The 13,769-nt window shown below is 53.4% G+C and overlaps 1 protein-coding gene across 4 annotated transcripts in view; it reads right to left on the minus strand.

Annotated features, from left to right (window-relative positions):
* Positions 1-13,769, minus strand: part of Nbeal2 (neurobeachin like 2) — a 37,221-nt gene that overhangs the window by 20,963 nt on the left and 2,489 nt on the right. For 2 of the 4 annotated variants that reach the window (XM_070017549.1, XM_070017548.1), the window contains exons 2-11: positions 8,247-8,335; positions 8,018-8,146; positions 7,822-7,903; positions 7,607-7,731; positions 7,061-7,143; positions 4,287-4,372; positions 3,898-4,180; positions 3,412-3,518; positions 2,898-2,978; positions 693-776 (exon numbers count right to left, since the gene is read on the minus strand). In XM_070017549.1, the coding sequence (XP_069873650.1) occupies positions 693-776; positions 2,898-2,978; positions 3,412-3,518; positions 3,898-4,180; positions 4,287-4,372; positions 7,061-7,143; positions 7,607-7,731; positions 7,822-7,903; positions 8,018-8,146; positions 8,247-8,335 (1,149 nt within the window). Of the gene's footprint in view, positions 1-692; positions 838-2,897; positions 2,979-3,411; positions 3,519-3,897; positions 4,181-4,286; positions 4,373-7,060; positions 7,144-7,606; positions 7,732-7,821; positions 7,904-8,017; positions 8,147-8,246; positions 8,336-13,769 lie in introns of those variants that run through there. The other 2 variants (XM_070017550.1, XM_070017551.1) reach the window with 2 other exon arrangements.

Consider the following 13,769-nt stretch of genomic DNA (forward strand, 5'->3'; position numbering starts at 1 on the left):
CTTGAACTCTGGGCCTGAGCGCTGTTCCTGTGCTCCTTAGCTCAAGGCAAGCGCTCTAGCCCTTGAGCCACAGCGCCATTTCTGGTTTCTGGGTGGTTCGTGGGAGATCAGAGTCTCATGGACTTTCCTGCACCAGGCTGGCTTTGAACTGTGATCCTCAGATCTCAGCCTCCAGAGTTGCTAGGATGACAGGCGTGAGCCACCAACATCTGGCTGGCTCTGTTTCTGTTGTGACAGTGTTGGTGGGGACAAGGGACAGCAGAGGAGATAAGGAGACAATGTTCCACTCAGAAAGATCAGATGGTATTCAGTCCACAAGGGTCCTTCCCCAATCAGCCCTTCTGGGTATAGGATCATTTTTTTTGGGGGGGGGTTGCCAGTCCTAGCACTTGAACCCAGGGCCTGAGAACTGTCCCTGAGTTTTTGTACTCAAGGCTAGCATTCTACCACTTGGAGCCTCATAGCTCTCTACTTCTACTTTTTGGTAGTTAACTAGAGATGAGAGTCTCATGGACTTTCCTGCCCGGGCTGGCTTTGAACCACGATCTTCAGATCTCAGCCTCCTGAGTGTCTAGGATGACAGGCGTGAGTCACCAGCATCTGGTTGGGAGTGGAAGTTTTTACAGGCCAGTTCCAATGGGCTGTGTGGTCAACTCCCTCAGATTCCTACTGTAGCCAAAAGGCAGGCTTACCTTGGCTGAAGGAGAGCCGCTCATGATGCAGGTCAGCACCCTGACCACGTGGACAGCAATAGCATCTGTGTCCTGGTCTAGTACCTTGGGGTGGGGAGGGGCAGTCAGGAGAGGCAGATGCCAGGGGGTACCAGCTGGCAGTACTCTGTAGTAAAAGGGATGTAAGGCTAGGTACCACAAGGTATAACGGCATGTGTTCAATCAGCAATCCTGACAAGGCATCAGGGCCTCTACCTACCCCCTCCTACCCCAAACCTGAGCCCTAAAGAGGCCTGAGTAGAATTAAGGCCTCGCTGAGACAGATCAACATTGGATCTTCTCGCTGAGCCCCTCCCCACCTCCCCACATCCCATTCATTCTCTGTTGAACATATTCCCCTCTTCCTCCCTTCAACACACATACACACACACAGATCCCCACCCGAGCTAGACACACGCGTGAAAGCAGGCCAGCAAGTGCACCGTCACCCTCAATGATTGACAGATGGTCAGAGACTCAATCACAGGATGTTAGGAACAGAAGAACCTTCGAGACCTTGAAGTCCAACCCTACCCCCTGGCCCTAGTTCCAGATTGGGATTCTGGCTCAGTCACAGCCAGACGCATGTTGCTTGTGTGTGTGTGTGTGTGTGTGTGTGTGTGTGTGTGTGTGTGTGTGTGTGTGTGTGTGAGAGAGAGAGAGAGAGAGAGAGAGAGAGAGAGAGAGAGAGAGAGATTTGTTCAGGCAACTTCCTTCCCTCTTCAAGCCTCAGTTTCTTTATGTATGAAAATAAAGATGGTCTGCACAGCACAGGTGGCTCATGCTTGTAATCCTAGCTACTCAGGAGGCTGAGATAGGAGGATCAAGGTTCTAAGCCAGGCCAGGAAGATAAATCCAAGAGATTCTTAACTCCAATGAACTAGCAGAAAGTTGCAAGTGGGGATGTGGCTCAAATGGTAGAGCACCAGCCTTGAGCAAAAAAAAAAAAAGCTAAGGGAGAGCAAGAGGCCCTGAGTTCAAGCCCCAATACTGACACAATAACAAATTCAAATAAATAAGCCGGGTGCTGGTGGCTCATATATTTATCATTCTAACTACTCAGGATCTAACTACTGAGATCTGAGGATGGAGGTTTGAAGCCAGCTCGAGCAGGAAAGTCCATGAGACTCTTATCTCCAATAAACCACCAGAAAACTTGAAGTGGAGCTGTGGCTCAAAGCCGGTAGAGCACTAGCCTTGAGCAGAAAAGCTCAGGGACAGCTCCCAGGCCAAGTTCAAGCCCTATGACCACCACCAACAAAAAATTCAAATACATAAGTAAGAACTAGGTACCAGCTGTGTACCAGTGGCTCACGCCTATCTGTCATCCTAGCTACTCAGCAGGCTGAGATCTAAGGATCCTGGTTCGAAGCCAGCCCAGGCAGGAAATTCTGTGACCCTCTTATCTCCAATAAACTCTTCAGAAAAAGCTGGAAGTGGCGTCATGGCTCTAATGGTAGAGTGCTAGCCTTGAGCCACCAAGAGGCCCAGGGACAGCACCTAGGCCTTAAGTTCAAGCCCCAGGACCCCCCAAAATAAATAAATAAATAAATAAATAAATAAATAAATAAATAAATAAATAGTCATCATCTTGTCCTGCCTGCTTTGGAGAGGAGTGGATTAAGCAAAGAATAAGCACAGGTAGTAGAAACACAAGACTGTTGATATGAAGAACAATGGAGATCGGGGCTCAGGTTATAGGCCCTGAATGATATCCTACAGCTTCTTACAGCCTCTAGGCTCAGAGCATGTGAGCGGGAGCTGTATGACTTGAGGGACATTAAGAACCCATGGGAAAAGTAGTCCCCTGGCCTTCATGGGGGGCTGAGTTTCCAGGCTTCTGTTTCCCCTTCTGAGACACAGAGGTAGGTAGGTTGAGTTTCGAAGGTTCCTTCCACGTTGGCACAGCCCATCCCCGATGCTCAATTTTAACGCCACACAGGTAGCAGAGCATGGTCCTGCCCCTCCCACCTCCCCCCTGCCACCCTTAGGCTTGAGGATGGGGGCGTTGGAAGGGGGGGGGAGAAAGCAAGGCATCTTGGGACATCATCCCCTACTGCTGCTGATCGATTCATCCCCACCCCCACCCCAATCTCCCATCAGAGCAAAGAGAAGATTCAGAGACATTGGGAGGAGCCCAAGGAGTTGGGGGGGGGTGCGCCTGACTGATCATCCCCAGAATGGTACCTTCTGTACATCGGGCTCAGTCAGTAACCGGGTAGCCAGGTCACTGTCCCTCTCAGAGGGTGCCCGGGCCTGCAGGTACAGCTGTGGGGGAGGGGAAGGGGGGGACACAGGGTAGAGAAGGCAAAGGAGAGACGAAGAAGAAGATGAGAGGGTTAGAGCAATACTGGGGGGGGGAGATGGCAGCTGCTAGGGCTCTGCCACCGTGAGGCAGTGGTACCCCCAAATCTCAGGCAAAGTGCCCCCCCAGTAGGCTGAGGAGGTACCCAGATTCTGCTCAGATGAGCAGAGGTAAGTATGGATGAGTGGGTGAGGGCAGACAGGGCATCCAGAGGAAGCTGAAATCCCCACCCCCCCGTTCTGGGTTTTTGTTTTAGGGGGGCATCCTGAGCCTCAGGCCAGCCCTGTGAAGAGCCCCAGGGGAAGAGGCCATTCTGTCCATCCAAACCCCTGGGCGGGGCTGGCTAGTGCTGCTTTCTCAGCCTCAATGAGGCGAGCTCCACATGGCTGCACCCACCTTGCTGTTCTGGATGAGGCGAATGAAGTGTTCGAAGCAATTATTGCTGAGGAAGGCAGCCTGGAGGACGGGCCGGTCTTCACACGCTAACATCATGGGGATGGCATCTGTGCAAGGCACAGAATCAGGTTCTGCTCAACCCCTCACAGGTTGCCTGGCTGCCACCTGGGCCAGCCAGTTCATTCACTCATTCATTCATTCATTTTTTTGAACTCGGGGCCTGGGTGCTGTCCTGAGCTCTTCAGCTCAAGGCGAGGGCTCTACCACTTGAGCCACAGCGCCACGTCTGGTTTTCGGAGGGATTCCTTGGAGATCAGAGTCTCACAGACTTTCCTTGCCCAGGCTGGCTTTGAACCGCGATCCTCAGATCTCAGCCTCCTGAGTAGCTAGGATGACAGGCGTGAGCCACCACCTGTGTCCAGCCAGCCTTTCCATGTAGTAGCTTCCTCCCCTTACCCCCAAGAGCCTGGGAACCCCCATACCCACCCAGCATGCTGACCCGCAGGGTGACCAGGGCTTCCTCAGGGCCTGAGCTTGGACCAGGGGGCCGGTCGGCATTGAGGACGCGGAAGTAGCCTTCCAACAGGGCACGGAGCTCTGGCCCACGGGGAGGTGCGCGGCTGGCATGGAGGACGTGAACTGCGCCCACCAGGGCCTCCACTGCCGACAGCACAAGCCGAGAGTCCTGGGCTGGCCCATGACCCCAGCCCCACACCACCCCCAGCAGTCCTTGCACAGAGCCGGCACTCACTGCCAACTGGCCATTCTCCTGCAGGGAAGAGCAAAGAGGGGGTCACTGGCAAGGGGGTTCACCTAGCCATGAGACCTCCCCACCTCCTCAGACAGCTATGGTCCCAGCTCACCTCCCAGCTTACCTTTCCTCCTGCGAGGACAGCCCCAAAGAGATGGAGAAGCCGTAATAGCAGCCTGGCAGGCAGGTGCTGGGCATCTTGCAGGCTCTCTGGGTGGCGGGTAGGAGAGGAAAATGTCACCAGGGATGGGGGGAACCCAGGGACTACACGGGGAGTATGGGCTGGGAACTGGACGGAGTAAGAGACCCCATCTGCCAGGTATATGCGTCAATCTCACACCTAGAATCCTAGCTACTCAGGAGGCAGAGATCTGAGGGTCACAGTTCAAAGCCAGCCCAGGCAGAAAAGTCCAAGAGACTCTGATCTCCAATGAACCACTCAAAAAAAAAAAAAAAAAAAAAAAAAAAAAGCCAGAAGTGGCACTGTGGTTTGAGGGGTAGAGCGCTCGCCTTGAGCAAAAAGAAGCTCTGGGACAGTGCCCAGGCCCTGAGTTCAAGTCTTAAAACTGGCAGCCTGGTTTGAGGGGCTCAAAGTTCCACCCTGAGAACCTACGAATCTTCCCACATCCTTCAGCCCTACAGTGGAAGCCCAGGGTTGAGTGCACGTACCCACTTTGGCTTTCCCAGGGTTCATCTCCAGATGCCACCCCAAGCCTTTGCCCTATTGTGGGGACCCTGATGTTTCTACCACGCTGACAGCTGGTCCTGCAGCCCCTCCCGGGGACTTCCAGGGGTTTTCACAGCCTCGTGGGGGGGGCCCCACCTGTTTGCTTGCTTCAGCAAGGGGACACAAGGCCCAACAACGAACTGAAACCCAGACAGCACAGAAGCCAGCCCCGAGACATGCTGAGGAGTAGAGTGGGCGTGATTTAGGTGGGATAGGGCGGAAGCCCCCCCCCCCCCAAGGGCTTTGGAAGTAAGGCTGAGAAGGGAAAAGGCCCCACGTAGGAAAAGACTCCTCCCTCCCCTCAAAGAAGAGTAAGCTAGTTTCATTCTAAGGATAAGAGAGAGGAGTGAGGATGGGAGGAGAGAGAAAGAGAGAGAGAGAGAGGTTATGGGGAAGAGTAGGAGGATTCAACTCTAAGGGTTCTGAAGAGTACTCAAGCTGGGAATGGTAGTTCATGCTTGTAATCGCAACTGCTGGAGAAGTAGGAGGATTGCAAGTTTTCAGCTTGCTCAGGCGAAGTTAGTGAGAACATCAAAAATGAAAATGAAAGGGTTGGGAAGTACGGCTCAAGTGGTAGAATACTTGCCTATTGAGTACAAGGCCCTGGTTCAATCCCTAGTACTGGAAGGAAGGAAGGAAGGAAGGAAGGAAGGAAGGAAGGAAGGAAGGAAGGAAAGAAGGAAGGAAGGAGAAGGAAGGAAGGAAGGAAGGAAGGAAAGAAAGAGAAGGAAAGAAAGAAAAGATAGAAAGAGAAAGAAAGAGAGAAAGAATGAAAAAGGGAGAGAGAGCACGCGAGGGAAGAAAGGAAGGAAGGAAGGAAGGAAGGAAGGAAGGAAGGAAGGAGAAAAAAAGAGCCAGGCACTGGTGGCTCATGCCTATAGTACTAGCTACTCAGGAGACTGAGATCTGAGGATCACAGTTCAAAACCATCCCAGGCAAGAAAGTCCATGAGACTCAAATCCAATTAACCAGTAGAAAACTGGAAGTGGAATTGTGGCTCAAAGGGGGTAGAATGCTATCCTTGAGCAGAAAAGCTCAAGGATACCACCCAGGCCCTGAGTTCAAGCCCCATGACCAATTAAAACAAAAAAGGAAAAAAACAAAAGAAAGAAAAGAAAAAAAAAATGTTCACGCCTGTTATCCTAGTTACTCAGGAGGCTGAGAACTGAGGATCATGGTTTGAAGCCAGCTGAAGGCAGAAAAGTTTGTGAGACTCTTATCTCTCATTAATCACCAAAAAAGCTGGTAGTAGAGCTTTGGCTCAAGTGGTAGAGCACTGGCCTTGAGGGAAAAAGCTTGGGGATAGTGGCCCAGACCCTGAGTTCCAAGCCCAGGAGAGGGAAAAATAACTAAATAAAAATGAATACCTTGTCTGGGGAAGTGGAGGATGGAGGCAGGAAGGCTCCCTAGGACCTTTCCCTCCTGGGGTGGCTGACTCCGTTCTAATCTCAGGCCTCCTAGAGACTCTGAGACATAATATATCAAAAGCTTCTGCCTACCTCTTCCCAGGCCACATCCTGCCCTGAGCTCATTTCATATCCCGGCCAATGTCCCTCAAATGATAGGAGAGACCAAGGGGAGGCCCACCCCAAGGAGTACAGGTGACTGCAGGTGTTCTGGGCATTACTCTGCTAGCAGTTGAGAGAGCAGGTGGAGATGGCTGGTAGCTGCTATTTACAGCTCAGGGCCTGGAGGACGGGGCGGAGACTTTGGGGACAAGGAAGTTGGGAAATCAAAGGGCAGGCCACTTACCCCCCCCCCTCCACACACACACACCTGAAAGAGGCCCTCACTGCAGCCTAAGGAAGAAATAACTGCCCAAACTTCCCCTTTCTCTTCTTTTAGCTCCTCAGCTCCCTACTTGATCTTAGGATGTCTCTGCTCCCCGCCTTCCCCCCAAACATCTATGGCTCTCCTGACTGCAGCTACCACCATTAAGTTCTTGTCCAGTGTTTGGGCTTAGGGAATTGGAGGGCGGGGCCTAGGTTTGGGGGCGGGGCCAGATGGAGCCTATAGGGGCCCCAGCCAGGGAAGCTCAGGGAACCGGAGGGCGGGGCCTAGGTTTGGGGGCGGGGCCTGAACAGGGGAAGCTCAGGGAACCGGAGGGCGGGGCCTAGGGTTGGGGGCGGGGCCCAGTGGGTTGAAGCAAGGGCAGAGGCCAAGCGCCTGACCTTGGAAGAAGGTGCTGAATTCACAGGGCAAAACTGCAGGAGGGAACTTGTATTTGTTCTTCTCCTTGGAGCTGATGACTTCCCTAAAGGGGGAAGGGGAGGGTAGGAAGAGGGTTGAGGCCAGGTCCTCCATCAGCCTGGCCCTCCCCTCTTCTGGCTCTTTCTTTTCTTTTCTTTTCTCTCTTGGTGCCCCAATCATGGGGCTTGAACACAGGGCCTGGGCGCTGTCCCTCAGCTCTTCAGCTCAAGGCGAGCGCTCTACCACTTGAGCCACAGCGCCACTTCCAGTTTTCTGGTGGTTCATGGGAGACAAGAGTCTCTCAGACTTTCCTGCCCAGGCTGGCCTTGAACCGCGATCCTCAGATCTCAGCCTTCTGAGTAGCTGGGATGACAGGCGTGAGCCACCGGCACCTACTTCTTCGGGCTCCTTTCTGACCATCAGCTCCCAGGCTCAGTCCCTACCACCTCCATCTCTTGCAATCCCAAAGTCCAGCTCCCTTGGGTGGCGGGGGGGGGGGGTCCTCTTTCCTGAGGACTGGGTCTCACCCACTACGCTGGCGCCGCCAGATCTGGTAGGGGTCGAAGAGCCCCTCACAGAGGAGCAGGGCATGCAGGGCCACATTCTCCAGCTGGGTCCCCCGATCCTCTGGTGGTAGTGGGGGTCCTTTGAGCTGCCGTGGTGAGGAAAGAGGAAGAGTTCATCTTGCCACATTCACCAGGCAAATACCAGGCTCCATTCACCCCCAGAGGATCCACCTCACCTGAGCCACCAGCCTTGTGAGTAATGCCAGCACGCGGGGCACCAGCACCTGCCCCCAGCCTGCCTCTACATTCTCCAGGTTCCTGGTAGGGGGGTGCAGAGAGAGATCGGATGAATGCACCTGTGCCATCTACCTCTCCCAGCCCCCACAGCTGGGGGGGCAGGGGGGGTGGGGAGTGGATAGAGCGAGGGAGCACCTGCAGAGAATGATGAAGAGCTTGAGCAGCAGCAGGGCTTGCTCTAGGTCCTCCTGTTCTAGCTGCTCAGCTAACACATGCAGGGCGTCCAGTGGTAGTAGTGGGACTTCTGCACCCGCCTCCTCTGGTCTGCAAGAGAGGAAGAGTCTCTGAGGTACCCAGGACTTGCCCCCCCCCACCTTCCACCCCTATGGCCCAGGTCCTGCCCTGTCTGCAGATCTAGCCTTACCTTCGTGGCTCCAGGGAGGATAGTGAGATGCTCTTTTCAAAGGCCCCCACGAAGGCCTTCAGCCACTGCTGCAGGTAACTCAGGTCCTTCTGTGCCAGGGAAACAGGGAGAAGGGCAGGTTATAGGCAGAGCGATGAGAGGTGGAAAAGGGGAAGGAAGGATAGACCAGAGGGAGGAAGGGCAGGAAGGTGGAATGACCTGTGGTCATATTGATCACTTTTCCAACAATCCCTCCATCTGCTTCTCTGAACCCCCATCGCCAATCAGTCTCTGTTCCCATCTCCTTCACTTTGGGGGAGGATGGGGGAGCTGACACAGATATGGGAGGGGCTTGAGTGGGGGTGTGGCTGTGGTCCACACTGCCGCTGGGGTAGGGAGGTCTCCCAAGTTTGTGGACTGGGTTCTGCAGACATTATCACCTTTAGACCTCCCTCCCACTCCCCCCCATCCCCCATCACCCCCCACACACACGCTTTTCCCACTGTAGACCCTAGGACACGCATGTGCAAGGTTGGGCACATCCACATTTCCACACAGGCCAGCATCCCAACCGATCCACCACCTGCCTTGTCTTGGGAACCTCCACCCAATTTGTGCTGCATTACCTGGACCCCAGGCCCTGAAGATGGCTCCATGAGCAAAGAGGGGCAGCGGTGGAGCCCGAAAATGGGTTGTCACTAAGGAAACTTTGGTGTGAAAGGGAAACTGCTTCCTCCCGCCCCGCGTTGGGGCAGGAAGCGCACAGTCATGATGGGGGAGGGTGGCTGCTTCCTCCAAGTAGACCGCAGGGATGTTGGGGGGGGGGAGGCACCCAGGGCCAGGCAAGAGAGGCTGCTGAAGGGGGATCTAGCAGGGTACAGGGGGATGGGGCCAGGAACATTGAAGGGGCGGGGTCACTCTATTCTGGGTGGAGCCAGTTTTGCAGGCTTAGAAGTGTGGGGTTCCCATACTTGGGGTTCCCACACATGTTGTGCTGATTTCAGCCCCTGGGGCTACAATGGAAGATGTACCCCACCAGACACACCCATACTGTGCAGATCTCTGCTCCAAAGCACAGCCGAAGAAATCTTGGCCCTAAGGGGCTGGGAAGGTGGCTCAGTGGTAGAGTGCTTGCCTTGCATGCCTGAGGCCCTAGGTTCGATTCATCCAGCACCACATAAGCAGAAAAAGCCAAAAGTGGTGCTATGGCTCAACCAGTAGGGACAGCACTAGCTGAAGAGCGAGGAACTGTACTCAGGCTCAGAGGTCAAGCCCCATGACCAACAACAAAAACAACAAAATCTTTGCTTAGCTCTAATCTGCCCTAATCTAAAGTCATGGGGGTAGATAGATAGACCCTGGATCTATATTAGATCCTCCTTCCCTCCCCAATTCCCTGCTGGGGTGTCACGTGGAACTCCCACCAGTAGAGTCCAGAAGGCAGTTTCTTTTCTCAGAATCCTTTTGGGGGACAAGGAATGCATGGAGAACAGGAAGAAAGGGAAAGGTCAGCGGTCAATAGGCCTTAGGAGGCTCCCAGGGATCATGAACTTTATACCTTAGGACTTCCAGAACAATGGGGTGTGTGTGTGTGTGTGTGTGTGTGTGTGTGTGTGTGTTTGTGTGTGTGTGTGTGTGTGTGTCCCAGTTCTAGAATTTGAACTCAGGACCTGAATATTGTCCCTATTTTTTGCTCAATACCGGGAATGGGTGGCTTGGGTATGCTATCTGGGTCTCTGATACTACAGGGCCAGACTGGTATGAACCCCAGTGGATCATGGGCAGGCCTTCTAGCAACCTCTATGTAGCAACCTGTGGTCGAGCACTGTGGATTTTATCAGGAACCCAAAGCCCAGGCAACCTATAGTCACCAAAGAGCAGGCCATACTGAGGTAGGATAGACCTAGAGAAAATAAGGTGAATGGCAGCCAGGAATTCAGAAACTGTGTGTTTAGAAACACAGTGCTACTTCTTAGTTTTAGCCTTTATACTCCTTCATGAAATGCAGTATTAACACAAGGGGGGCGGGGAGTAGAAAGAACAAGAGCAGTTTTCTCCATCTGATTTTGCCTGCTGGCCTCCAAACAATTGGTGTGCTCTAAAAACTGAGACATAGCTGGGCACCGGTGGCTCACGCCTGTCACCCTAGCTACTCAGGAGGCTGAGATCTGAGGATCGTGGGTCAAAGCCCGCCTGGGGAAGGAAAGCCCCTGAGACTCTTGTCTCCAATGAACCATTCAGAAAACCGGATGTGGTGCTGTGGCTCAAGTTGATAGAGCACTTGCCTTGAGCTGAAGAGCTGTGCAACAGAATCCAGGCCCAGAGTTCAAGCTCTATGACAGACCAAAAAAAAAAAAAAGTCTGGAGAATTGTCTGCCCAGGCTGACATTGAACCTCCTCGATCCTCAAATCTTAGCCTCCTGAGTAGCTAGGATTACAGGCGTGAGCCACTAATGCCTGGCTATTATCTCCCTCCTTAATTTTGGTCCCTCTCTCCCCTTCCCCCTCTACTTCCTGGCTGCCATGAGGTAGGTGGCTCTCCCCTGCCACACTCTTTTGCCATGTTTCAGCCTCGCCACCGGCCTAAAAGCAATGCAGCCGGTGAAACCATGAACCAAATAAACAAACCTGATTTCCTCGAGTCCCTTTGGTCGTAGCAAAGGAAAAGCTAACACATCTGAGCTTGAGAGCCATTTCTTCTGACCCCTCCCCTCACAGATAGGGGAAATCGGAGGCCCCAGGGGGAGATCCTGCTAACTTAGCTTAAAAATCCAGACCTTTGTTCTAGACTAGGACCATTCAAGGTTGCCAGGTAGCCAACCGAAGCTGAAAATGTGACCCTTGTCCCTTCCCACCTCTGGCCTCCCACATCCTGGTCTACTTTAAAAATAAAATTAAGCTGGGCACCGGTGGCTCACACCTGCCATCCTAGCTACTCAGGAGGCTGAGATCTGAGGATCACGGTTCAAAGCCAGCCCGGGCAGGAAAGTCTGTGAAACTCTTATCTCCAATAAACCACCAGAAAACCGGAAGTGGCGCTGTAGCTCAAGTGGTAGAGCGCTCGCCTTGAGCTGAAGAGCTGAGGGACAGTGCTCAGGCCCAGAGTTCAAGCCCTGCGATGGACAAAATAAATAAATAAATAAATAATAAAAAAAAGAAAAGTCCCAACAGGATTTGGGATCATGGCTGAAAGGCTAAAGATCCTGCCTAGGAGGATGAGGTATTGAGTTCAAGCCTCAGAATCAGTGGTAGAGGGCTTGCCTAGCATGCATGAAGTCCTGGGTTCGATTCCTCAGTACCACATAAGCAGAAAAAGCCAGAAGTGAGCTGTGGCTCTAGTGTAATTCGCACAGCAAAGCTCTCGGTTCACTGCAGAGCTGTGAACTGGGTCCTCTCCACCTAGGCTGGCCAAGGCTGGGATGAGGGAGGGGTCTGGACACAGGGGGGTCTGGAAAGGGCTGGACACAGCAGGGGGTGAGGGGGGAGAGTCAATCACAGCTCAAGAGCAGAGGGATTCCAGTCAAGTCAGAGCTGCATGATGGTAATAAGTGTTCCATCTCCAGGGACAGGCAAAGCGGAATGGGACCGGCGGGAGGATGATGGGTGTGTTCAGAACAAGCCTTCAGGCCTCTCTACAAGGACTGGAGGTCAGTCTGTCTGTCTCTGGCCTTTACCTGGAGCAGGAGGAGGAGGAGGAGGAGGAGGAGGAGGAGGAGGAGGAGGAGGAGGAGGAGGAGGAGGAGTACTACATGGGGTGGGCTTCCTGATTCTCCACATACAACCCCCCCAGTATGAACCATCTCCTTGTCTTATCACTATGGCAACTGGCATTGTTTCCCCCTCCCAGGGTCCCCATGGTAACTGACCTTGTTTCCATGGGGACCCCACACTTTCCCCATCAGCTCCCCCCTCCCCGTTGCCATAACAACCCCAAGGAGTACCAGCTCCTCCTACAAGTCTCAGCACTCAGCGCTGCAATCTCTCCATCACCTTAGACTTTTGCCCTTCCGTTGCCTTGGCAACAGAGGCAGGGAGGAAGAGACCCCAGGTGCATGCGCGAACTCCCCCCCCCCACCTCTGAGGTATGACAAGGACTAGAGATGATGCTACTTTTCTACTTTTGTCCATCTCATGAAGGGGAAACTGAGGAAGAAATCAGAGCTAAGGACGTAGGGCCTACATGAAACAGAACTCAGGTATAAGAGACTTAAGGGAGGCAGTGCCCCAGGCCGGGTCAATACCTGCTTTGGCCTGACCTTCTAGAACATTCTTTTTTGTTGTTGATTGTGAGGCTTGAACTCTGGGCCTGAGAGCTGTCCTCTTCAGCTCAAGGCAAGCGCTCTACCGCTTGAGCCACAGCGCCACTTCCGGTTTTCTGGTGGTTCATTGGGGTTAAGAGTCTCACGGCCTTTCCTGCCCAGGCTGGCTTTGAACCACGATCCTCAGATCTCAGCCTCCTGAGTAGCTAGGATGACAGGCGTGAGCCACCGGTGCCAGGCTCTGGAATACTCTCGAGTCCTCAAGACAGTGCAGGTTGACCCTGAGTGCCCCCTTCCCTGCCCCCCGAGTGTTCCCCCTTGCAAGGGGAGAATGATCTACAACAGTACCAGCCTAGGAAGGGGCTGCTTATTTGCATGCTACTTTGCATTCACATTTACATACCGCCCAACGGCCAGCTAGCTGGTCAGGGGGTTCATCCCAGTTCCCTTTACCTCTTATGCTCTTCCTATATCCATTCTGGGGATGCCCCAGTGGTTGTGGGACACCCCCTCCCCATCCAATCAGACTTTTTGGGCTAGCTCTGCTTCTGTTCCTTCTCTCTACCCCTGACAGTTCCCACGGCCACGTGCTCACTCTGGCCATCCTGGCTGTCCTCAAAGCCCTTAAAGCTCTAACCCCGCCCCCTCTGGGATCACTTCCTTGATGGGCCACTAGCGTGGAGGCCCGGTCTTCCTCATTCAGTCATTCAGCTACCATCCAAGGAGCATCCACTACACCTGAGACGCAGGAAAGCAAGTGGTGCTGTAAGCGCAAGGAGGGTTGAACTAGGACTGGGCACTGGTGGCTCATGCCTGTCATCCTAGCTACTCAGAAGGCTGAGATCTGAGGATGACAGTTCAAAGTCAGCCAGGGTAGGAAAGTCTAAGAGAGTCTGGTGCTGTGGATCAAGTGGTAGAGCGCTTGCCTTGAGCTGAAGAGCTGAGAGACAGTGCCCAGGCCCAGAGTTCAAGCCCCACAACTGACAAAAACTAAAAATAAAAACCAAAAACTCTTCTTGACCTTGGTAGGAGACCCTGCCTTGATTTTCCCATGAATACCTTGAGGAGCTCCTCCCTTTGTCCCCCATAGTAAAGCAGGGGTGCAGAGGGTTGAGTCAGGCCTACATCTCGAGTCTCTAAGGGAAAAGGAAGGGCAGGAAGTGAGGTGGTGGTGGTGGTGGTGGTGGTGGTGGTGTGTGTGTGTGTGTGTGTGTGTGTGTGTGTGTTCCTTGTTCTCTTCTCACTTAGACCCACAACTGGAGAAACAGGTTTCCCAGCTGATGTC

This window comes from Dipodomys merriami, unplaced genomic scaffold, assembly GCF_024711535.1.
Source record: "Dipodomys merriami isolate MVZ:Mamm:240054 unplaced genomic scaffold, mDipMer1.0.p SCAF_125, whole genome shotgun sequence".
In the NCBI taxonomy this organism is placed as follows: Eukaryota; Metazoa; Chordata; class Mammalia; order Rodentia; family Heteromyidae; genus Dipodomys; species Dipodomys merriami.